The following is a 22037-nucleotide window of genomic DNA, read 5'->3' on the forward strand; positions in this document are numbered from 1 at the left end:
ACCAAATCTGAGTTCTGACCCGGAAGTAGAGGCCTCTCCGGGCGACAGACGCTAGTGGCGTTTGAGGCCAGGCACTAAAAGGGGCGGACCAGGATCAGGAGGGGCGTGCTCCCGTGGCGCGGAACTCTGGCCGTAGCACTGGGACGTCCACACCTCTATCCTCTTTCCCACCTCCCGTAACTCATTGGGAGAGCTTTGTACTAATTGACTCTGCCGTTATCCAATGGCCACTCAACTCTCCCTTTGGTTCCGCCCAGTGGTTTTCTTTAGGTTGGCAACACCTAGGTGTGCGCATGCGCCCAAGCTCTTCTACCTTTCGGCTTGTCTCTTCCCGCAGACCTAGGCTCTGCGCACGCCCAGAGGCCCCCCTGCTCCTTTCCCCCGCCGACCGCCTCCCTGCGCTTGCGCATTCATGCTGTCAGGTTTTCCTTTTCCGGGTCCTAACTGGGATGGTCGGGCGCATGCGCCATTGCAGGCTGGCAGCTCGCGGCTCCTTCTTCCGGCCTCCTCCTAGGGCCAGCTCCTGCAGAAGCGGGGTGATCGCGGATCCCGAAGCGAGTGACCTGTGACCCCGGAAGTGTCCCTCAGGGTCCCGGGGCTCTCCTCAGATCGGAACCGGGAAGCCGTCGCCTGCACCTTCGGAGCACCTACCCCACGCCCACCTCTGGATGCCGCCAACGGGTGCCTGGCCCGTGCCCAGCGCCTGCCTGCAGGCTCGGTCCTTTGAAGCAGTTCTGGGCCGGGGGTGGGGACCTGGACCCCGCCCCTGATGCGGCTCCACCGCGGCGCTCGGGCCTCGCACCGCTGACTGCCCCGACCGGCCCCGCCCCCTGCCAGCACCTTCGCCCCACGGACCCATCTCCCCCGCTGGGGGAGGCCATGGCGTGAGCGCCAGGCCGGGCCCCGGGGCCCTCCGGCGCCAGACGGGGCATGGGCCAGGGGCCGCCCCCATGAGGGTCCCGGGAGGGGGGCGCGCGCTGCAGCGGCGGGGCCATGGGGTCGCAGGTGTTGCAGATCCTGCGCCAGGGGGTGTGGGCCTCGCTCACCGGGGGTTGGTTCTTCGACCCACACCAGAGCACCTTCTCCAACTGCTTCCACCTCTACGTCTGGATCTTCCTGCTTACCTTTCCTTTCTTGCTTTACATGGTGAGGCGCTGCCACCACCTGTAACTCCCGTCAGCCAAAGGGAGGGCGGCCCGGTGGGGATTCGGGACTGCGCCTCGGGCGCTGGGGTGTGGAGAGAGGAGTCACTGCAGAGTTTGGGGTGTGTGGAGGACAAGCAAAATTCTCCCTTTCCTTGGCTGGGTGACCTTGAGCACCTCACGGAATTTCTCTAGTTAGAATCCGTTGCAGGGTCGTTGTGGTTTCACAAGGGGTGACGTAGTGAATCCTAATCATGACAGTGGTGGTAGATCCACCCCATGGGGGCACTGTTGGTTGAGAAGGGACCTGACTTGCTGCCACTTCCAGGTTCTGCCCCCCAGCTTGATGGTGGCTGGCATGTACTGCCTTGTGGTGGCTGTCATCTTCACTGCCATCAAGACTGTGAACTATCGGCTGCATGCCATGTTCGACCAGGGTGAGATTGTGGAGAAGCGCAACTCTACCATGGGGGAGCCAGAGGAAGAGCCTGTCCAGGGGGACAGCAATCCACTCAGGTAGGTGAGGCTGGGGTTCTGTTTGGGATCGAGGGTTCTGGTGCCTGGGCCTGAGCCTTGGGGGGTGGAGGAGGGGCTTAGGGAACATCGACTTGTGAGTGGTTGAGCACTCGCTCTGTGGTCCACCCTGGAATTGTAAGAGGACCTTTGAGGAGAGAGAAGCAATGGGGTTTGCAGAAGCAGTGCTAGGTAGAGAGTAGGTTAGCTCAAAGCTGTTTTTCTCCACTGCCAGGGACCCCGGAGTGGAGATGACAGTGTTTCGGAAAGTTAGTTCCACACCCCCAGTACGTTGTAGCTCCCAGCATTCCGTGTTTGGCTTCAACCAGGTCTCGGTGAGTGGTCCTGGCCCTCAGCCTCTCTCACTCCTCTCCTGGGAGCCTGTCTCCACCATGGGTATGTCCTGAGCCTACCTGAGCCTACTGCCTTGTTTGCTCCTTCACACCTCTCTGTTTGCTCAGGAGTTGCTGCCCCGGATGGAGGACTCGGGGCCCCTCAGAGGTAGGTGGCTGCTGCTCAGAGCCGAAGGTGGTGGTGTGGAGCGGGATGGCACGCAGCTGCCCTGGGGTCCTGCTGATGCCTCTGGGTACGTGGTTACAGACATCAAGGAGCTGGTGCGGGAGCAAGGCAGCAACAACGTGATCATGACCTCAGCTGATCGAGAGATGCTAAAGCTAAGCTCACAGGAGAAACTGAGTGAGTGGGCGTGATGCGGCAGGGGCTTGGGGGGGACGATGAGCTGTCTTGTTTTTGAGTCACTCCAACTCCGCTTCCCTGGGGCTTCTCTTTGTTCTCCTGGATAGGTCTCACCCCAGCTGGGCTTTCAGAGAAAGCAGGGGCCGTAGGACCCCTTAGCCACCGGTTCCTTTCACAGCGTGCCCTTCACTCACCCTCTGCCTACCTTTCTTCTGACAGTTGGAGATCTCCCCCAGACGCCTCCGGGGGCTGCCCCAGACCCTTCTCTCCCCAGCACAGACTCTTCGGAACGTTCTCCTCTGGCTGGAGATGGAGGCCCCTGGAGTGGGAGCAGTGTGGCCGACACTCCCATGAGCCCCCTGCTGAAGGGGAGTCTTAGCCAGGAGCTGAGCAAGAGCTTCTTGACCTTGACCCGTCCTGACCGGGCCCTGGTGAGGACCAGCAGTCGACGGGAACAACGCCGGGGAGTGGGCGGCTACCAGCCCCTGGACCGGCGGGGCTCGGGGGAGCCCATGCCCCAGAAAGCTGGCTCCTCAGATTCCTGCTTTAGTGGCACTGACAGGGAGACATTGAGCAGCTTTAAGAGCGAGAAGACCAACTCCACCCACCTGGACAGTCCCCCTGGTGGGCAAGCCCCTGAGGGCAGCGACACAGACCCACCCTCTGAGGCTGAGCTGCCCGCCTCACCAGATGCCGGAGTACCCTCAGACGACACACTGCGTTCCTTTGACACAGTCGTAGGAGCAGGGACGCCGCCAGGCCCAGCAGAGCCGCTCCTGGTTGTGCGGCCCAAGGACTTGGCCCTGCTTCGGCCTAGCAAACGGCGGCCACCCATGCGAAGACACAGCCCGCCTGGCCGTGCCCCTCGGCGGCCCCTGCTGGAAGGCGGGGGCTTCTTTGAGGATGAGGACACCAGCGAGGGCAGCGAACTGAGCCCGGCCTCCAGTCTCCGGTCTCAGCGCCGCTACAGTACTGACAGCTCCTCTTCTACTTCTTGCTATTCCCCCGAGAGCTCTCGGGGTGCCGCAGGGGGGCCTCGGAAGCGACGGGCCCCCCATGGGGCTGAGGAGGGGACTGCCGTGCCCCCCAAGCGGCCCTATGGGACCCAGCGGACGCCTAGTACTGCCAGCGCCAAAACACACGCCCGTGTGCTTAGCATGGATGGGGCGGGGGGCGATGTCCTAAAGGCTCCCCTGGCTGGCTCCAAGGCTGAGCTGGAGGCCCAGGCGGGGGTGGAGCTTGGTGCTGGTGAGCCCGCTGTGCTTCCTGCCGAGGCCCGCAGGGGACCTGCCGCCAACCAGCCTGGCTGGCGCGGGGAGCTGCAGGAGGAAGGTGCTGTAGGGGGAGGTAAGCGCCAGTTCCAGGGCCGGGGAGGGACGTGAGCTAGGTAGGGGGCTTGGGTTTGGGCAGGGGTCTGGCTGGAGTGGACCTAGTCAGTCATCTGAGCCTCTGTCTTAGGATTTGGCAATTAAGTGACGTTTTGTGCCAAACCCCTCGGATAAGCAGGGCGGCAGCAGTGGGGAAAGGGGCAGAGAGACCGCGCGCCCGGCTCCGGATCCCGCAGTTGGCACCTGAAGCCTCTGCCCTTGAGAACTCTCAGCATCCACATTCGTCATTCTGGGCCACCAGTGGGGCAGGGCAGACCATACTGTCCTTGTTTCCAAAGGTGGAAACTGAGGCACGAGTGGTTAGGTGGCTGGGCTGAGCCCAGGCCAGGGCATGGTTGGACTAGGCCCGACCTCATTTCCAGGCGGGAGCACCTGTCCTACCCCTGCCCATACCTCCAGCTCTGTCACTTATGTTCTGGGGTCTTTCTCTGGGCAGTGGCCGAGGAAACGGGCAAGCGAGACCGCTCCAGCAGTGTGAGGCGGACCCAGGCCATCCGGAGGCGCCACAACGCGGGCAGCAACCCCACTCCTCCGGCGTCTGTCATGGGCTCGCCCCCCAGGTGAGCACCTGCCGCCGGTCTGGGGGCTGTGGGGCGAGCCGGCTCCACGTGGTGCTGACCCCGGCCGGCCCTCCCCAGCAGCCTGCAGGAGGCGCAGCGCGGCCGCGCTGCCTCCCACTCCCGGGCGCTGACGCTGCCCTCTGCCCTGCACTTCGCCTCCTCCCTGCTGCTCACCCGGGCTGGCGCCAACGTGCACGAGGCCTGCACCTTCGACGACACCTCCGAGGGCGCCGTGCACTACTTCTATGATGAGAGCGGTGAGTCCCCGAGTCCCGCGGCCAGCCCGGCACCCCCGCTTGCTCCCCTGCCGAAGGTCTTTGTCGTCCCAGCAGCAGTGCTCGCTGGCAGGCACATGCTGATCCTGGCTTTATCTGCACCGACTGGTGTCAGACTGGCAGCCTCCCTGAGGGGTAGGTGGTCTCCTTGTCCCCATTCTGCCGATGAGGAAACAGGCGTAGTCTGGAGTCACAGGCTGAGTGAGTGAGCGCCCTGGCCGAGTCCTCACCAGGGTGGCTGACCGCAGGGCTCAGGCCCTTGACCACCAGGCCCTCTCCTGTCTAGCTCTTGTTCTCGGGAGCTGGACAGCCATCCAGAGGGACACAGCACGGGGTTCTTCCTTTCTTAGCGTCCCCGGTGCCCACGTGAGTCGGGCCTTGGTGTTCCCGTCCCTGACGCGTTGCCTCATGTCCCACACCCCTGCCCTAGGCGTGCGGCGTTCCTACACCTTCGGGCTGGCTGGAGGTGGCTACGAGAACCCTGTCGGGCAGCAGGGGGAGCAGGCAGCCAATGGGGCCTGGTGAGTCTCCACGTGTGGGCTCCCGTTTCCGGGGGGTCTTCTCTGCTGGGCTGGGGAAGGGGCACTTCTGACCTTATAGGAGGAGAGCAGGGCAGGGAGTGGTGAAGGGCGGGCCAGCAGGGCTCCCTTGGGTTTCTGACTCCGTGACACTTCCAAGCAGGGCTTTCGGAACCTTCCAGGAAGCCCAGGTTCTGGAGGGAGGCACTTCTGCCACTTGCCTCCTCTGGACCACTCTCTTCCTTGCTGTTTCTGGGTATCTGAGCAGCCCGCATGGGTCCCCAAGTCATGGCCTGGTGCCGGCCTTAACCCTACCCTGTCCCAGGGCTCACCAGAGGCCCTGACCCTCACGGCTGTGGTTCCCACAGGGACCGCCACTCACATTCCTCCAGCTTCCACTCTGCTGATGTCTCTGAGGTGGCAGGTGGTCTGAACCTGCTGCAGCCGAGGCCTGTGGTTCTTCAGGGCATGCAGGTGCGCCGAGTGCCCCTGGAGATCCCGGAGGTGAGGAGCCTGCCGTCGGGGAAGGACCTACAGGAGGGGGTGGTGGGGGGCAAATCACCAAGCCCTTGCCCAGGTACCAGGAGGGGCAAGCAACTGAGCGAGGGCTCCAGGGGCCCTAAGGTATCTGTCCTGACCTTTGCTGGCTGGCACAGGATGAGCAGGCCCCGGGTCTGAATGATTCAGGGAGCCCCTTATTTGATTATTTGGCAAACACATCTGGAGTTTCTTCTTTGTCCTGGAGGGACCCACAGTTAGTGGAGACCATGAGTGTTAACAGTGGTACCTGAGAAGGGGACTGTTTGACTCAGCAGATGGTGACTGCAGCTCCCTGTGCTGGACACCTGACGTGTGAGATGGCTTGGGGATGTTGTTTGTGCTTATCATATTAGTAGTTAATAATAATACCCTCTTTCTCTCCCAAAAGTGTCCTGATTCGGGTAATAATTTGCAGTGCTCATCTAGTAATGGCAGTACTAAGAGTACATGAAATAAAGATTCAGAGTTTAAATAGTCACAGAAGTAGCCCCCATGCATCTAACACCCAGGCCGCCAACAGACGGGACATTGCCCAGAGCCCTGTGTGCCCCTACTTGATGCTTACGTTCTCCTTAGCCTTCGTATGAGGTAGCAGTGTCATCCTTACACAGCCGATGGCCACCTCCTGAGATAGGGGCTCTGCATCTTTGACTCTCTCTTGTATCCCAGAGCCCAGCACAGGGCCAGGTCCACTGTCGTCCTTGTAAGTTCTTGTTGCATGAAGGACACGAGAGGCCCAAAGAAGTTAAATAGTTCACCCAGGGCCTCACAGCACTGGCATTGGCACCAGGCCTGTCCTCAGGGCCAGTGTGTCGGGGTGGGCTGGTCAGAGCGACCCTGATAGCTCTGCCCGAGAGGTAGGTAGCATTTGTGCTGGTCCCAAAGGACAAGGTAGATTTCACTGAGCCCGGGAAGAGGCAGGAGAGGTTACCTGAGTGTGGAAGACAGACATGGCAGTTAGTAAGTGTGGCCCCTGGCAGTCCCAGATGTCTCTGATAGCCACTCAGCCATGTTCTGGGACCTGAAGCAGGGAGCAGACCCTCGCGGTGGGGGGTCAGGGCAGGCCTCAGGGCCACTAGAAGGTGGGGACTTTTATGCTGGAAGAGGTGGTCGCCCAGCCGGCGCGTGCTGACGGGCAGGGGTGGCAAGGACCCCTGTGGGGGGCGAGGGGCTGATGGCCGCGGCTGTGGGGACTGCAGTTTGACCTGCTGGACCAGGACTCCCTGCACGAATCCCAGGAGCAGACGCTGATGGAGGAGGCGCCACCCCGCGCCCAGCACAGCTACAAGTGCTGGCTTTTTCCTGGCCGCTGGACCTCTGTGCGCTACGAGCGGCTCGCCCTGCTGGCCCTGCTGGACCGGTGAGTGCCCACCTGCCCCAGCCCCAGTCCCCGGCACGTCCCTGGCCCCTGGCCTTCCAGACACTGAACACGTGGCATTGGAGAACCCGACCGCGAGAGGTCACTGAGGGCACGTCGAGGGCTGGAGCCTGCAGTGGGGTTTCTTTAGGTTCCTCTGGGGTACAAAGGGGGGCCAGGTGGATGGTGCTCTAGTCACCCCATCTCTCCCAACACTCTGCTCAGAACTGATCCTTTCTGTTTAGTCTGTTATTTTTTTCTGTGATAGATTTGGTTAAATCGAGTTCTGTAGCCTTCCCATCTTTCAGGGAAAACTGAGGGCCAGAAAGTCAGATAGAGAAATTAGATGACTTTCGTTGTCTGTGTGGACAGTCTTGGCTTGGAACCCGTGTCCTGGCTTCCCCTGTTCTGGGCGTCTCCAGGCACCGTGATTGGTGTATGTTGGGCATTGCCTGTGTGCATAGTGTGGCATGCCTGAGCTCAGGATGGGCAGGTCCCAGGAGTGGTGGCACCTGGAGCCCTTACGGTCTAGAGGGGTCAAAGATTGGAATTCAGGGTAGCCACAGAGTGGCTTCCTAGATCACGTGCAGCCTTGTCCTGCCCCTGAGAGGTCACAGGTTGAGGTATTCACAGTGTGAGGGCTGGCCTGGGCACCCAGATGGGGGCTTTTGTGGCCAGGTCCTGCCCCCCACACCTACTCCTTGCCCCACTAGTGGGTGAGGAGGTGGGCGCGCACTGACCCTGCCGTCTCTCCAGGACACGGGGGCTGTTGGAGAACATCCTCGGCGTCGGCCTGAGCAGCCTGGTCGCCTTCCTGGGCTACCTGCTGCTGCTCAAGGGCTTCTTCACCGACATCTGGGTCTTCCAGTTCTGCCTGGTCATTGCCTCCTGCCAGTACTCCCTGCTGAAGGTCAGGCCCGGCTCCCTGGCTCTCTTTCCCCAACCTTGTCCCTGACGTCTTGAGGGAGGGTGAGCTAGAAAGCAGATAAGAGGGCTAAGACCTCCTGTAGCCAGCCCTTCATCTCACAAATGGGAGACGCGACGCTCGGGACAGTTGAGGGTCCTGCCCTGGTTACTGGTAACAGCTTGGTGGTAGAACTTTGACTCCCCACTCCGCACTGTGGGCACTGGCCCTTGTTGCCAACGAAGCTCCCATTTCTTGCAGAGTGTCCAGCCTGATGCGGCATCTCCCATGCACGTAAGTACTGGCAGAGCAGCGGCCGCGTCCAGGCAGCTGAGCCCCAGGCGGGGCCGAGGCCAGGGAAGGGGTTGGCTGGGAGAAGGCGGCATTCCCTCACCACCCGCATGGCCCCAGATCCTTGGTCCTGCGGCCCCCACCCTGCCAGGCTTTCTGTCTTGGGTCCGGGGCTGGGTCTCGGGAATGTGAGTGTGCACGTGCGTGCAGGGTGGGCAGTGGAGGAGGCCTGCCTCCTCACTATCCACTCCCCAGGGCCACAACTGGGTGATCGCGTACAGCCGGCCCGTCTACTTCTGCATCTGCTGCCTGCTCATCTGGCTACTGGATGCCCTGGGCTCGGCTCAGCCCTTCCCGCCCGTCTCCCTTTATGGCCTCACTCTCTTCTCCGCCTCCTTCTTCTTCTGTGCCCGTGATGTGGCCACTGGTGAGACTGGGCAGGGCTGCAGTGGCCCCGGGGAGTGAGGCCCCAAAGGCGGTGGGTCCAGGGGTGGCCTGGAGGCCGACTGGTCCCTTGCTTTCCTCCTGCCAGTGTTCACCTTGTGCTTCCCGTTGGTCTTCCTCCTGGGCCTCCTGCCCCAGGTCAACACCTGCCTCATGTACCTGCTGGAACAGATAGATATGCACGGCTTTGGGGGCACAGGTATGGTGCCCACAGGTCGCTCGGGGGTTGGGAGGCAGTGTGGGGCCCAGAAGGGCCCAGAGGTCAGGTCCAAGGCGCCAGTCTTCTGCTGAGCCTTCTCCTGCGTTGTTACTGTGGAGTCTAAGAGCCCGTCTCTTCCTCTCCCATCCCCAGGCAGGTGGTTTAAACCCGAGATGCCAGACGCTCTGGAGGCCTCTTAGGGCTGCAGGGAGCAGAGAACAATGGGCTGGGGCTGGGGTCCCGGGGAGATTAGCCCCTGGGAGTTGAGGGACAGCGGGCAGGGCGAGGTGGGGTGCCAGCGGGAGGAGTGGAGGTTTAGCTGCCGTTTCTCACCTCACAGCCGCCACCAGTCCACTCACTGCGGTTTTCAGCCTCTCCCGCAGCCTGCTGGCGGCTACCCTGCTCTACGGCTTCTGCCTCGGGGCCATCAAGGTAGGGACGACCTGAGGGCGGGGGGCATGCTGAAGCTCGGGGGGTTGTTGGGATAGGGCTGCGAATTGGGCTCGGCAATGGCTTCTCCCATGGAGGGCACCCCCACTCCCCATGCTTACCCTCACCTCCCCTGACCAGCATGGGTTCTCTCCCCAGACTCCTTGGCCAGAGCAGCACGTCCCGGTCCTCTTCTCGGTCTTCTGTGGCCTCCTGGTGGCACTGTCCTACCACCTGAGCCGGCAGAGCAGTGACCCCACTGTGCTCTGGTGGGTGCCTGCATGAGTCTGTGCACGCACACGTGTGTGTTTGTGTGTGTCTTTGCATGGCAAGGGCTGGGGGTGGTCTGCGCATGTGCCTGCCACTGACTGACCCTGGGGCCTGTGGGAGAGGGGAGGTCTCCCCAGACCCAGGTCTTCTCACCCACCCCAGGTCTCTGATCCGGAGCAAGCTCTTCCCTGAGCTGGAGGAGCGGAGCTTGGAGACAGCCCGGGCCGAGCCCCCAGACCCCCTGCCAGACAAGATGCGCCAGTCGGTGGTGAGGGGCCGGAGTGTGGGGCTCTAGTCTTGGGGTGACGGGCCGAGAGTGGATGTGGTCAGCCACTGAGTGGCGGGCACCCAAGCTGGTTTTCCCTGGCTCTGCAGCGTGAAGTCCTACACTCTGACCTGGTGATGTGTGTGGTGATCGCTGTGCTCACCTTTGCCATCAGCGCCAGCACTGTCTTCATTGCCCTGAAGGTTCGTGTGGCACAGGCCACCCCCTCCTCCTTGGTCCTTGCAGGAGCCTGTTCGCCCAGAGGGCCCTGGGCACCCGTGGCCCCATGTCCCCTCGGCCCCTGCCTGGCCTGTGCCCAGGCCCCCTGCGGCTCCTTGGCTGAACCTCTGGCCTCTTCCTCTTGCAGTCAGTGCTGGGGTTCGTGCTGTACGCGCTGGCTGGGGCTGTGGGCTTCTTCACACATTACCTGCTGCCACAACTCCGCAAACAGCTGCCCTGGTTCTGCCTGTCGCAGCCCGTGCTGAAGCCCCTGGAGTACAGCCAGTACGAAGTTCGCGGTGAGTGCCCGCCCGATTTCCTGGCCCACCAGCTCTGGCGGCGGCGGGGTCTTCTCCGCTCAGAGTACCAGCAGGGGGCAGCCTCTGCCTACTTGGCCCTGCCTGCTTCACTACCCTCCATGCCATCTCCTTCCTGCCAGGTCCTAGCTTGTCCCCCGCTCAGCTCTCACCCTGCCTGCTCTGCCCTTTTCTGCTCGCTTTGTGTTCTAGGAGATGGAAGCATTCCAGGGCCATAAAAGGATCTCTTGTCCAGAATTACAGGGTGGTCACCAGCAGACCAGATCTGCTGGTGCACATTTCCCCTTGGCCAGTGCAACAGACATACCCTTGAGCCTGTGTTTAAACTTTTGGATTTGCTATACAGAGGTCCACAGACCTGCATTTCTTAAACAAGTAAAGATTTTGCATTTCCAAGTGGCAGTGACCCCTTCAGAAGGGTACTGCGTACTTGACCTCACCCAGCCCTCTCTGGCTGTGGCGGGCATCTGAGATGTCCTCGTCAGCCCTTAGAGCACCTTCCCTAAGTCCATAACGTGGCCTGCCCAGGCCTCCTCTCGCTGCCAAACATCACTTCCCCTGCCAGAGTCTGAAGGGACTCAGGCACCACATCCTGCGGTCTGCCCTCCTTTCAGATTTCCTCCCAGGGCACACCTGTCCTGGCCTTGCAGTGGGAGGGGAGTGTGGAGGGCCAGGTGCTGGCCAACAGTCCCGCTGTCTGTTGCAGGTGCTGCCCAAGTGATGTGGTTTGAGAAGCTATATGCCAGCCTGCAGTGTGTCGAGAAGTACCTCATCTACCCTGCCGTGGTGCTCAATGCCCTCACGGTGGACGCCCATGCTGTTGTCAGCCACCCAGACAAGTTCTGCCTCTAGTGAGTACCACCTGCCATCCCACTGTCTATATTCCCGTGTGACACATGAGGAAACTGAGGCCCAGAGAGAGAGCGAGACTTGCCTCAGTTGCCCAGCAAGCTAAAGTAGGACCCCAGCTCCTAAAATACTTCCTATTGACATTCTTCCTATTGCTTCTTTGAAAGCAGATGTGTCCCCCAAATGTGCCTAAGTGCGGTGACCCCTTTAGAGGGCAGAGACTGGAGTCATTGGCCCAAAAGAGCAGTGCCAGCCCAGCAGAGCCCAGGCCAGGGCCAGCAAGGGGTGGGCACCACACCCACTGTCGCCTGAGCGCCCTCCGGGGATCTCACATCTGCCCCTTACCCACAGCTGCCGGGCGCTTCTGATGACCGTGGCTGGGCTGAAGCTTCTGCGCTCGGCCTTCTGCTGCCCACCCCAGCAGTACCTGACCTTGGCCTTCACAGTCCTGCTCTTCCACTTCGACTACCCACGCCTCTCCCAGGGCTTTCTGCTTGACTACTTCCTCATGTCCCTGCTCTGCAGCAAGGTGAGCTGGCGGCCAAGCTGCAGGCTCCAGGCCCTGCAGCAGGAGCACGACCCTTCTCCCTCACTGTGGGGTGCAGGGCATGACCTCCCCAGGGGCCTGCAACCCTCTTAGCTGCCGCTCCGCATCAGCCCCAGTGTGGACCTTTGCAGCAGCTCCTCCGGGGGCAGGGAGGAAACTGTGGTTTAGAAAGGTTAAATGACTTGCCTCAAGTCCCTCAGAGAATTGGTGGACAACCAAGATTTGAATTCAGGTCTTTCTGACTTCACAGCCTTTTCTTTGAACCATGATACTTGACCACCTTCTTCGTAAGCAGTCAAGATAGGTCTTGGCCTTGTCCTCTGGACACTACTCTCTGAGTTCTGCTTCCTTGTCAGCTATGGCCTTGGAGTCCAGTTAAGAGCTGAGTTCCAGAAGCCCTTAGGGCCTAGGTATATATAGACTGCTCTGCCAGGTCGTAGGATTCCGCCATTGGATCAGGGGGCAGGTCACATTGAACAAAGTGCACCTGGCACTGTACTGGAGGCTCGCAATGGGACCCCAGCACAGGCCTGATCCTTTTTCTCACTGACATAGGCATTCTAGTCCGGTTTTCTGGTCTGGCCCAGGTTGGTGAATATCCATACTGTCACCCCCCTGAGGGCAGGGCCTGTGACCGTCTCTTGACTTTCGGTACCATAGTTAGGCCCAGCATCATCACTGACCGAGAGGCATGGCCTGAGCAAGTCAGTTACCTGCTCTTCTTTTTCTGTGAAATGGAAGGATGGGTGGTCGTGTGAGTTAAGTGGCTAGCGCCCTCGCAGAGTGGTTGCTTTCTTGGGGGTTGCGAATGGTAACAGGTGCTTGAGCTAGCTCCAGAAAGGGCTGGGAGTGATCTCGAGCTTGATTCCCATGCGAGCAGCCAGTGGGGTAGGCCCAAGGCTCTGAGTAGGTACTCGGTAGATGCCACGTTTGTGAATGACCTTGTGTCTCTTCCTTTCTCCCCCATGACCCTGCCAGCTGTGGGACCTGCTGTACAAGCTGCGCTTTGTTCTGACCTACATCGCGCCCTGGCAGATCACCTGGGGCTCAGCTTTCCATGCTTTTGCCCAGCCCTTTGCCGTGCCACGTACCCGGCCTACTGCCCGCTGCCTGGGTGGGGGTGTGCAGAGAGGGTCGGGGCCTGGGATTGGGGTCGTGGGGGTGGGTCGGCAGGGGCGAGGGGTGGCGAGGGGGGCTGGGGAAGGTCCGATGTGTTGGCCATCTCCTTGACTCGCGCCCAGACTCGGCCATGCTGTTCGTTCAGGCCCTGCTCTCGGCACTCTTCTCCACGCCCCTCAACCCCCTGCTGGGCAGCGCCGTCTTTATCATGTCCTACGCGCGGCCCCTCAAGTTCTGGGAGCGTGACTACAAGTGAGTCTCCTGGGAGACAGACACGTTGCTCAGAGGGACCCTGGGAGGAGGGGGCTGCCGGATGGGACCGGGAAAGTTGCTGGGGGGAAGGAAGGAGTGGGGAGCCAGCTGGGGTGCAAAGGGTCCCACAGCAGAGCTGAGTGACATGGTGGGCTTCACCGGGCTGATGTGATGAAGGCGAAACCCAGGCCAGGCCAAGGCCTTGGGCTCACATCCTAGGCTTCTTAGCCACGTGGTCCTGAGCGATCCCCTTCCTGTCCTGGCCTCAGCTTCCTCCTGTGTAATGGGGCTGCCATGGCATCCCCCAGAGCACGGCGCTGCGGGCTCAGGGAGAACGCAGTGGCATGCCGGCGGGGGCCAGCTGCGTTGTCGCTCTCTCTCTGAACAGCACTAAGCGTGTGGATCATTCCAACACCCGCCTGGTCACACAGCTGGACCGGAATCCCGGTGTGTACCCAGCCATCCAGGGGCTTTCCAGTGGGGCCTCCTGGGGAGGGAGTCTCGCTCGTCATTTCATCCACTTGTCCGTTTGCCCTGGGTCCCAGGCGCTGATGACAACAACCTCAACTCCATCTTCTATGAGCACTTGACGCGCTCGCTGCAGCACACGCTGTGTGGGGACCTGGTGCTGGGCCGCTGGGGCAACTACGGCCCCGGCGACTGCTTCGTCCTGGCCTCCGACTACCTCAACGCCCTGGTGCACCTCATTGAGGTTGGCAATGGCCTCGTCACCTTCCAGCTGCGTGGCCTTGAGTTCCGGGGTGAGCTGTGGGGGCCGGGCCTGACACAGGGCGCTGTTTCATAGCGTATGGGGGCTGGATTCTAGTCTAGTTCTGCCCTGGTTTGCTAGGTGACGTTGAGCAAGGCACTTCCTGGGCCTGGGTTCACCAGTCGGAGCAATGAGGTGGCAGGGTCTCCTTCAGCCCAGCCCTGTGCCTACCCTGACTTTGGGTCTGAATAGGCTGCTGTGGTGAAAGCTTGGGCCTGGAGCTCTGGGTTCCCCTGCCAGCTCGTGCTGGCCTGCTCTGTGGTCTTGGGCTTGGCCCAGGGTGGGGGCCACGCGCAACCACCGGTGAGTGAGCTGGCTCCTTGCCCTCAGGAAGACGCACACACTAGGTATCTGATTCAGAAGAGGCCACGGGGGGCACAGCTCGTGAGCACCACGAACCTGAGCGAGTCGCTCTGGTGGAGCTTTGGTCTTTATAAATGAGGGATCGGAGCCCGTTCGGCTCACTCCCACCCCACTGTGGCCACCGAGAGTTTGAAGGGAAGGGACTTCATTTATTCACTTACTCACACAGCTTCCCGATGGGGAGGCTGAATGGCGCAGGCCTCCGATGCCGCACCCGGGCACTCGCTGGGGCGGAGGCAGGCGGGGATGTCCTAGTGGCCCCCTGACTGGCACCCCTCCCCCGTAGGTACGTACTGCCAGCAGCGTGAGGTGGAGGCCATCACGGAGGGCGTGGAGGAGGATGAAGGCTGCTGCTGCTGTGAGCCGGGCCACCTGCCCCGGGTTCTGTCCTTCAATGCTGCCTTTGGGCAGCGCTGGCTGGCCTGGGAGGTGACGGCCAGCAAGTACGTGTTGGAGGGTTACAGCATCAGTGACAACAACGCCGCCTCCATGCTGCAGGTCTTTGACCTCCGCAAGATCCTTATCACCTACTACGTCAAGGTACAGCAGCGATGGCTGGGCAGCAGGGGTCCCACCGGGGAGCACTCACCGACGGGAGCTTCCTGAATGTCATCTTCTGGATCACTGGGGGCCTCATTCGGCCAAGGGATGCAGAGGCCTCAGCGAGTTTAAGTATCCTCCAAAGTGCCACTCTGGACAGCCGGCCTTAGGGGACCCAGCGGCTTGTGTGGCTCTGACAGTGGGGTGCCCAAGATGGGCTTCCTGTCACTCTCCTCCAGAAGGCTCACTTTGGGCAGTGAGTCTTGGGCAGGTGGGCAGCACGTGCAGATCCCTGCACTGGGCTGTTGGCCCCAAGAGGGGCAGATGCTAAGGCCAGCCTTTCAGACCTCCAAGCTCCCCATCCCTGGTTGTGGGATTCGTGAGTCTCAGGAGCAGCTGCCAAGCAGTGGTGCTTACTGAGGGGCAGGCTCTGTGCCAGGCACCTCTGCAGAGCCGGGTGAAGCCCACCACACCCCCCGGGACAGGTCTGCTTTTCCAGTTGTGGAAGTTGGCTTGAAGAGGGGAAGTGATTTGCCCGAGGCCCCAGAATCGGGAGAAAGTGGCAGGGGCAGGGCTCAGACCGTGGGCCTGGGCCTCCCCGTCTCCGGCCGGTGCTCCAAGCCCGGCCCGAGGGTCTCAAGACCTGTTCGGGGTGGTGAGGGTCGTGAGGCGCGGTGTGGCAGTCCAGAAGGAGCTCGGTTCTGGGAAGCCTGGGATGTCGCTTCCCTTGCTGTGCCCCTTAAGAAGTGAGGATTGTTGTAGTTGTGTGAGATTGCAGGAACTTTGAGGCTCTGCGGCCCCTGGAATAAGGGCACTTACGGGAGTGGGGTGGGTTGGTCACAGCCCAGGTCCCTTCGTACCCTTTTAGCATCTGCTCTGGGGCTCCTTGTGTGGGGCCTGGGTGGGTGACCTTTCGGGGGTCAAGAGAGCCTGCCCAACTGAGCTGCTCTCTGGGGCAGTGCTGTGCAGTCCCCAGCTGTCCTTTCGCCTCCCGTGGACGTCCCATCTATCATACCCCAGAGACGCTATGGTTTTCCTGTAATTTTTCTGTCCACCCACCCACTCCTGGGGAAGGGTTTGTGAGCTCTTCCCCCCTCCCCCCTCACTTCCACCAAGAAAGAGACTGTGGGTATTCCCAGCCCCAAGTCACCCAGGGGTCACCGTCCTGGCTATCTTCTCCTCCCATCTCGAGAGGTTCTCATGCCCAGGTCACCCTGCTGCCTCCCAAGAGCCCAGCTCAAGGCCCGCGTAGCCTTCTCAGGGCTTTGCACCAGGCACTCGGCCAGGTCCGAGCTGGCAGGCCGAGAGGAGCTCCGCTCTGCCAAGTGTGTCATCCCATAAGGAAGCCAACTTGCCACAGCTCTCTCAAGGGCTGGGCAGATTCTGAGCGGTAGAGCTTCCCGGAGGACTTGAGGAAGGGCTCCGTCAGAGATGGAGTGTCAGGTGAAGCTTGGAAAGACCAGTTGAGGTTGCAAAGGGCAAGGCCTGAGGGCAGCAGGTGTGCAGGCAGCCCCTCAGGCTGGGGCAGCGTATAGATGTGTCCTATCCAGCCCTTAGGGTTGGCAGACCAGGCAGAGCCCTTCCTGCGCCACTTCGGCCCTCCCTTGGCGCCTCCTCCTGCACCTTGCCCTTCCCCAAGAGTCACTAAGTTCAGTTGAGTGAGAGACTCAATCTAAACCCCACAGCCAGAGACGCTGGCCCCACATCTGCCTACAGCCAAGTCTTGGGGTCTCAACATTTCCAAGCCCAGGCATCTTCACTATCCTATTTGGTCTTTTTGTTTGTTTATTTTATTTTATTTTATTTTATTTTATTTTATTTTATTTTAATTTAATTTTATTTATTTTATTTTATATTTTATTTTATTTTAGGTGAGGCAACCCTTGGTTGACCTCACAGATTGCAAGGACCTTGTCAGCTTACAATCTCTTTTTCTTTTATTTTTTATGCCTACAGCACCTGGTCTTCTTAGGTGGTCTCCCATCCAAGTACTAACCAGGCCCGACCCTGCGTAGCTTCCAAGATCAGATAGGATCGGGCTTGTTCAGGGTGACGTGTTCGTAGACCTGTTTGGTCTTTTTAGCAACCCTTTCAAAGAAGCAGGGCTGGTGTCATTGGCCCCTTCTATAGCTGAGGAAACTGAGGTTCACCCCTGCAGTTAGGTGAAGGGGAGAGGGAAGGGTGCCATGGCCATGAGACCCGTGCGGGTTCAGTGAGCCGGCCCACATGGAAGACTGAGCAGAGCCCGACTCCTTACACATGCTCGCGGGAGCTGTGACAGCTGAGACCACTCCAAGGCCTGGGTCTCCAGGTAGCTGGGGTTTCACAGAACACGCTGGCAGTGGCAGAATTTGCGGCACTTTTGTGCCAGGCCAGCTCCTGCCCCATACCCCTGAGGGTTTTCCTGTTTGGTTCTTGGGGGGCTGTGGTGGGGCCCAGCCTGTGGAGATGCCCTCTAGGCAAGAAAGTCAGGAGCTGGTCTGCCTGTGGCCCAAGGCGACCCCACAGCCATCCTGACCCCATTCACCCCATTAGGCTCCTGGTCCCCCTTCCTTTTGCTAATGGGTCAGCCCAGCCCTCTCCAAACAATTACCCACCTGTCCACCACCCAGGTGATGCTGGGGCCAGGCTTTCGGCTGCTAGGCCACCCACAGCCATGACCTCCAGGCGTACGCCAGAGAGCCGTTTGAGGCCCTTGGCTTTTCCCAGCTTGTACTGTGTACCGTAGTCATTTCGCCCAGGCTCCGGGACTCCATGCCCCACCAGAGCCACCCTGCTGGACATCCCTGCTGCTTGGGTGCTCTCCGTTCATGGCCAGCTACGTTACCCTCCCCAGCCATGAACTTCCCACCCTTTACCCAGGCAGAGGGCCAACCTTGGCGGCTCCATCCCAGGGTGGCACATGGAATCCCAGTAACCTCACAGGCTGCCAGCTGCCAACCTCACACTGCCTGGTCCATGCTGGCTATGCCAGCTGCTTGCCTTCCAGAAGCTCTTCATTTGCCCAAACCCCTGCTTGATTTTCCTCTGAGAGGCCCTGTGGCTGTCACACTTTAGTTGCCTAAAGAGACCCACGTGACTCAGGGCACTTAGGCCCTACTGGCCTGCAGCCAGCCCCACTATCTCAGCCTGCCCTTCCAAGGCCTCTGAGATCTGGGTTCTCTGGCATCATGGTATCGAAGGTCCTAAGATTCCAATTCCAGCTCAGTCTGCCCTGCGGTTCAACCTTAGGCAGGTCTGTTGTCTGAGCCCCAGTTTCCCTTACAAATGGGGCATCCTCTGAGGAAGCGAGCGAGCACTGGCCACAGTGCAGAACTCTCCAGGGGATGCTTCCTATCTGCTTTCTCGAGCTTCCTCTCTGGTTTAGGGGAGAGGGGCAGACTTGCCTATGTGGCTTCACAGAGCTGATTCGGAACACGGGATGAGTATTCTAGGAAGCAGACATAAGGGAGAAGCTTCTTTACCCCAATGCTTTCTCCTGCAGTGGCCAGGCTGGGGCACTACTCGTCACTGGCCCAGCCCTGATGCCTGCCCTCTCCTCTCAGAGCATCATCTACTACGTGAACCGCTCGCCGAAGCTGGAAGCGTGGCTGAGCCATGAAGGCATAGCGGCAGCCCTGCGGCCTGTGCGGGCTCCCGGCTACGCTGACTCAGACCCCACCTTCTCGCTGAGCGTGGACGAGGACTATGACCTTCGCCTCTCCGGCCTCTCGCTGCCCTCCTTCTGTGCGGTACACCTGGAGTGGATCCAGTACTGTGCCTCCCGGCGCAGCCAGGTCTGGCCACCACTACCCTGGGCTGCCTTCTCCCCTCCCTGGGAGAGTCCCTTTCCCTCAGCCTTTTGGCCCCAACCCCAGATTCCCTGTCCCAAGTCTGAGCTGGGCTCTGGGGATGGGGGTCCTTGTGCCACAGCCCGTGGACCAGGATTGGAACTCGCCGCTGGTCACGCTGTGTTTCGGCCTGTGTGTGCTGGGCCGTCGGGCCCTGGGGACTGCCTCGCACAGCATGTCTGCCAGGTGAGTGCCCGCAGGCCCAGCCGGGCCTTCCACTCTTCCCTCCGCCCCATCGGTGAAGAGGTCTGAGCCAGAGGCCCCCAGCAAGCACCTCAGTCCTCCCTTCGGTGTGGCCCTTGTGGGCAAGGCACCTCCCAGTAGTCACCTTGTCTGCCCCTCACCATCCCATGAAGGGATCTGGGGCAGAGACTGACCTCCTTGTCAAGGTGGGGAAACTGAGGCCTGTTATGAAGACGGGTCTCGGGTCTGACCACTGCATGCGGTGGAGCTCCGACCTTGGCGCTCACCCCCCTGCTCCTCTCCCAGCCTGGAGCCCTTCCTCTATGGCCTGCACGCCCTGTTCAAGGGCGACTTCCGCATCACCTCCCCACGGGACGAGTGGGTCTTTGCTGACATGGACCTGCTTCACCGCGTGGTGGCGCCTGGAGTTCGCATGGCCCTCAAGCTTCACCAGGTTGGGAGAGGTGTGCCCAGGCTGGGTAGGGAGGCGGGGGGTCAAGTCCTTCCCTAGGGCAGGGGCCACTGACCCCGGCCCTCCTGTCCTCCCCCCCAGGACCACTTCACATCCCCAGATGAGTATGAGGAGCCAGCCGCTCTGTATGATGCCATTGCAGCCAACGAGGAGCGGCTGGTCATCTCGCACGAGGGTGACCCGGCCTGGCGCAGCGCCATCCTCAGCAACACGCCCTCGCTGCTGGCCCTGCGCCACGTCCTGGATGACGCCTCCGACGAGTACAAGATCATCATGCTCAACCGGCGCCACCTGAGCTTTCGCGTCATCAAGGTGGGGATGGCCCACGCGCCCAGCTCGGCCCCCTCCCGGGTGCCAGCCCCCTGACCCTTGCGTGTGGCCCGCAGGTCAACCGTGAGTGTGTGCGTGGCCTGTGGGCGGGGCAGCAGCAGGAGCTGGTGTTTCTGCGCAACCGCAACCCCGAGCGCGGCAGCATCCAGAACGCCAAGCAGGCGCTGCGCAACATGATCAACTCCTCCTGCGACCAGCCGCTCGGCTACCCCATCTACGTGTCGCCCCTCACCACCTCGCTGGCCGGCAGCCACCCTCAGCTGCGGGCGCTGTGGGGCGGCCCTGTCAGCCTGGGTGCCATTGCCCGCTGGCTTCTGCACAGCTGGGAGAGGTGAGCCCTTCCTGCCAGCCCAGCTGGGGGGCCAGGTTCCTGGAGTGGGAAGCTGAGACCGAGATGAAGCTACTCCTTCCGAGGTCTCAGTGAGGAAGCGCTGGAGCCAGGACGGACCCTGAGAGCTGACCCCCTCCCAGAGCCGAAAGTGGCCTTTAGTCTTAAGAGCCATTGATATTGCCTGCCAGCAAAGAGCCTGCAAAGTAGATGGCAAAATCTCTTAGGGACAGGACCCCGGGGCTCACGGATGTTAGGTGACTTGTCCTGGGGCCGGAGACTGCTTGTGAAGTCTCTGCTCACCCCCACGCCAACTTCTTCACTCCCCACCCCAGGCTTCATAAGGGCTGTGGTGCTGGCTGCAACAGTGGCGGGAACGTGGATGACTCGGACTGCGGTGGAGGTGGCGGTTTGACCTCCCTCAGCAGTAACCCCCCCTTGGCACACCCCACACCCGAGAACACAGCAGGTGAGCTGCTGAGGCCAGGCCGAACCAGTAGGTGAGGGGGACAGCTTAACTGAGGTCTTTGCCCTCTTATCTGTTTCTTACAGGCAGTGGTGACCAACCCCTCCCACCAGGCCCTGGCTGGGGCCCAAGGCCCTCCCTGAGCGGTGCTGGTGATGGGCGCCCCCCTCCTCTGCTGCAGTGGCCCCCACCTCGGCTCCCTGGATTGCCCCCTGCTTCTCCCGTCCCCACTGAAGGTCCCCGGCCCTCAAGGCCCCCTGGCTCTAATCTCCTCTGTTCTGAGGGTCCCAGTGGGAAGTGGAGCCTAGGGGGTCGGAAGGGGCTAGGAGGATCTGAGGGGGAGCCAGCCTCAGGGAGCCCCAAAGGTGGCACCCCCAAATCTCAGGTAAGGGTTTTATGGGAAGAGAGGGTCCTGGGCAGCTCAGGTCTGCTCTCCCACCAACTTATCACCCCTTCTCCAGGCTCCCCTAGACCTCAGTCTCAGCCCGGATATCAGCACCGACGCCTCACCCCCCAGAACAGCCCAGGACATTCCTTGCTTGGACAGCAGTCCTCCCGAGAGTGGAACACCTGTGGGGGCCCCAGGTGACTGGCCTGCCCCTGCTGAGGAGCGCGAGAGCCCAGCCGCCCAGCCCCTGCTGGAACATCAGTACTGAATGGCCCAGTGCCCTCTGGATCCCAGCCCAGGATTCAGTAATTTGGACCCTGGCCTCTGGCCTTCTCTGCTGGACCACAGAACTGAGTGGCTTTGGCTTCCACATCCGAACCCTGACCTCTGACTGCCTTAGCCAGAGCACCAGAACCGAGTGGCCCAGATTTCTGACCTTGACCCCTGGTCTCTCATCTCTAGTCCAGGGCCTGGACTCTCCAAAATGAGTCAGGAAGCCTCCCAGCCAGGCCCGAAGAGCCAAACCCACGGGCTGGTCCCGCTTTAAGCCCGTGGCCGGGACTGACTTGGCCTCTGGGCCTGCACTGCCTGCAGGGGCAGCCCCTCCATCCGGACCTGGGGCTGAAATGTGGGAAGGGTGGTTTCGTTTTTTTTCTTTCTTTCTTTGTTTTTCTTTTTTTTTTGTGCTTCGGCGACACCAGAATTAATAACACTATTTTTGATTTTGGTTGGTGGTTTCTTCTTTCTGGGAGTGTTTGCAGGGAGGGTAGAGAAGGTCCTGGACAGGTCAGGGTGGATAAACATGGAGAGGGGATGAAGGATGTGGGACTGCATTATGATGGAGATCAAGGTCAGAGACTAAGGTAGGGTTCAGCTAGGCCTGGGTCTTCTTCCTCACAAGCCTGTTCTCATTTCAAGCCTTCATCTCAAGTCCATTTTGTTTAATTTCTCACCCCTATAATATCTGAAGACTTCCAGCTCCAGTGGGCTGGCTTCTATCATTATCAGCTTTGACCTTAGCCAAAGCCTTTCTCTGCACTTAATTTCTCTAGCTATAAAGATGACAGCTGTCTAAGGTGTTTTAAGAATAAATGAGAGCATGTGTAGAGCGGTCCCAATGCTTAGCAAGTGCTCAGAAACAGTCGCAGTGTGCCGCAGGAGCTGGATACTAGGTGTCCTGCTCTTGCCCTCCCAGTTGGTCGGAACACAGGTAACACTGTTCCCGTTTCTCAGCCGCGGGTCGGAGGCCCAACGGCTCACTGGGCTGGGCCTGG

The 22037-nt window shown here is 60.7% G+C and overlaps 1 protein-coding gene and 1 pseudogene across 6 annotated transcripts; one reads left to right on the forward strand and one right to left on the reverse strand.

The window, feature by feature from the left end:
* Positions 1-474: 474 nt before the first annotated feature.
* On the forward strand, positions 475-21490 carry PCNX3 (pecanex 3). Of its 6 annotated transcripts, none has more exons than XM_016119353.2 (35): positions 475-1146; positions 1471-1658; positions 1891-1990; positions 2117-2156; positions 2256-2351; positions 2571-3698; positions 4176-4299; positions 4378-4556; positions 5005-5095; positions 5461-5596; positions 6832-6992; positions 7746-7899; positions 8155-8187; positions 8440-8611; positions 8717-8827; positions 9168-9259; positions 9416-9525; positions 9689-9794; positions 9902-9994; positions 10159-10309; positions 11034-11178; positions 11528-11705; positions 12702-12810; positions 12965-13094; positions 13483-13541; positions 13640-13855; positions 14513-14766; positions 18312-18542; positions 18679-18782; positions 19086-19233; positions 19333-19563; positions 19638-19912; positions 20245-20378; positions 20462-20760; positions 20837-21490. In XM_016119353.2, the coding sequence occupies exons 1-35, from the start codon at positions 994-996 to the stop codon at positions 21029-21031; spliced, it is 6126 nt and encodes a 2041-aa protein (XP_015974839.2). In that variant the 5' UTR covers positions 475-993; the 3' UTR covers positions 21032-21490. The 6 variants fall into 6 exon arrangements, with proteins under 6 accessions (XP_015974839.2, XP_015974840.2, XP_015974835.2 ...); XM_016119354.2 differs by having other exon boundaries at positions 6871-6992; XM_016119349.2 differs by having other exon boundaries at positions 2117-2351.
* On the reverse strand, positions 16714-16832 carry LOC118603625 (annotated as a pseudogene).
* Positions 21491-22037: the final 547 nt, after the last annotated feature.

The sequence above is a fragment of the Rousettus aegyptiacus genome, unplaced genomic scaffold (genome assembly GCF_014176215.1).
Source record: "Rousettus aegyptiacus isolate mRouAeg1 unplaced genomic scaffold, mRouAeg1.p scaffold_m13_p_5, whole genome shotgun sequence".
Classification (NCBI taxonomy): Eukaryota; Metazoa; Chordata; class Mammalia; order Chiroptera; family Pteropodidae; genus Rousettus; species Rousettus aegyptiacus.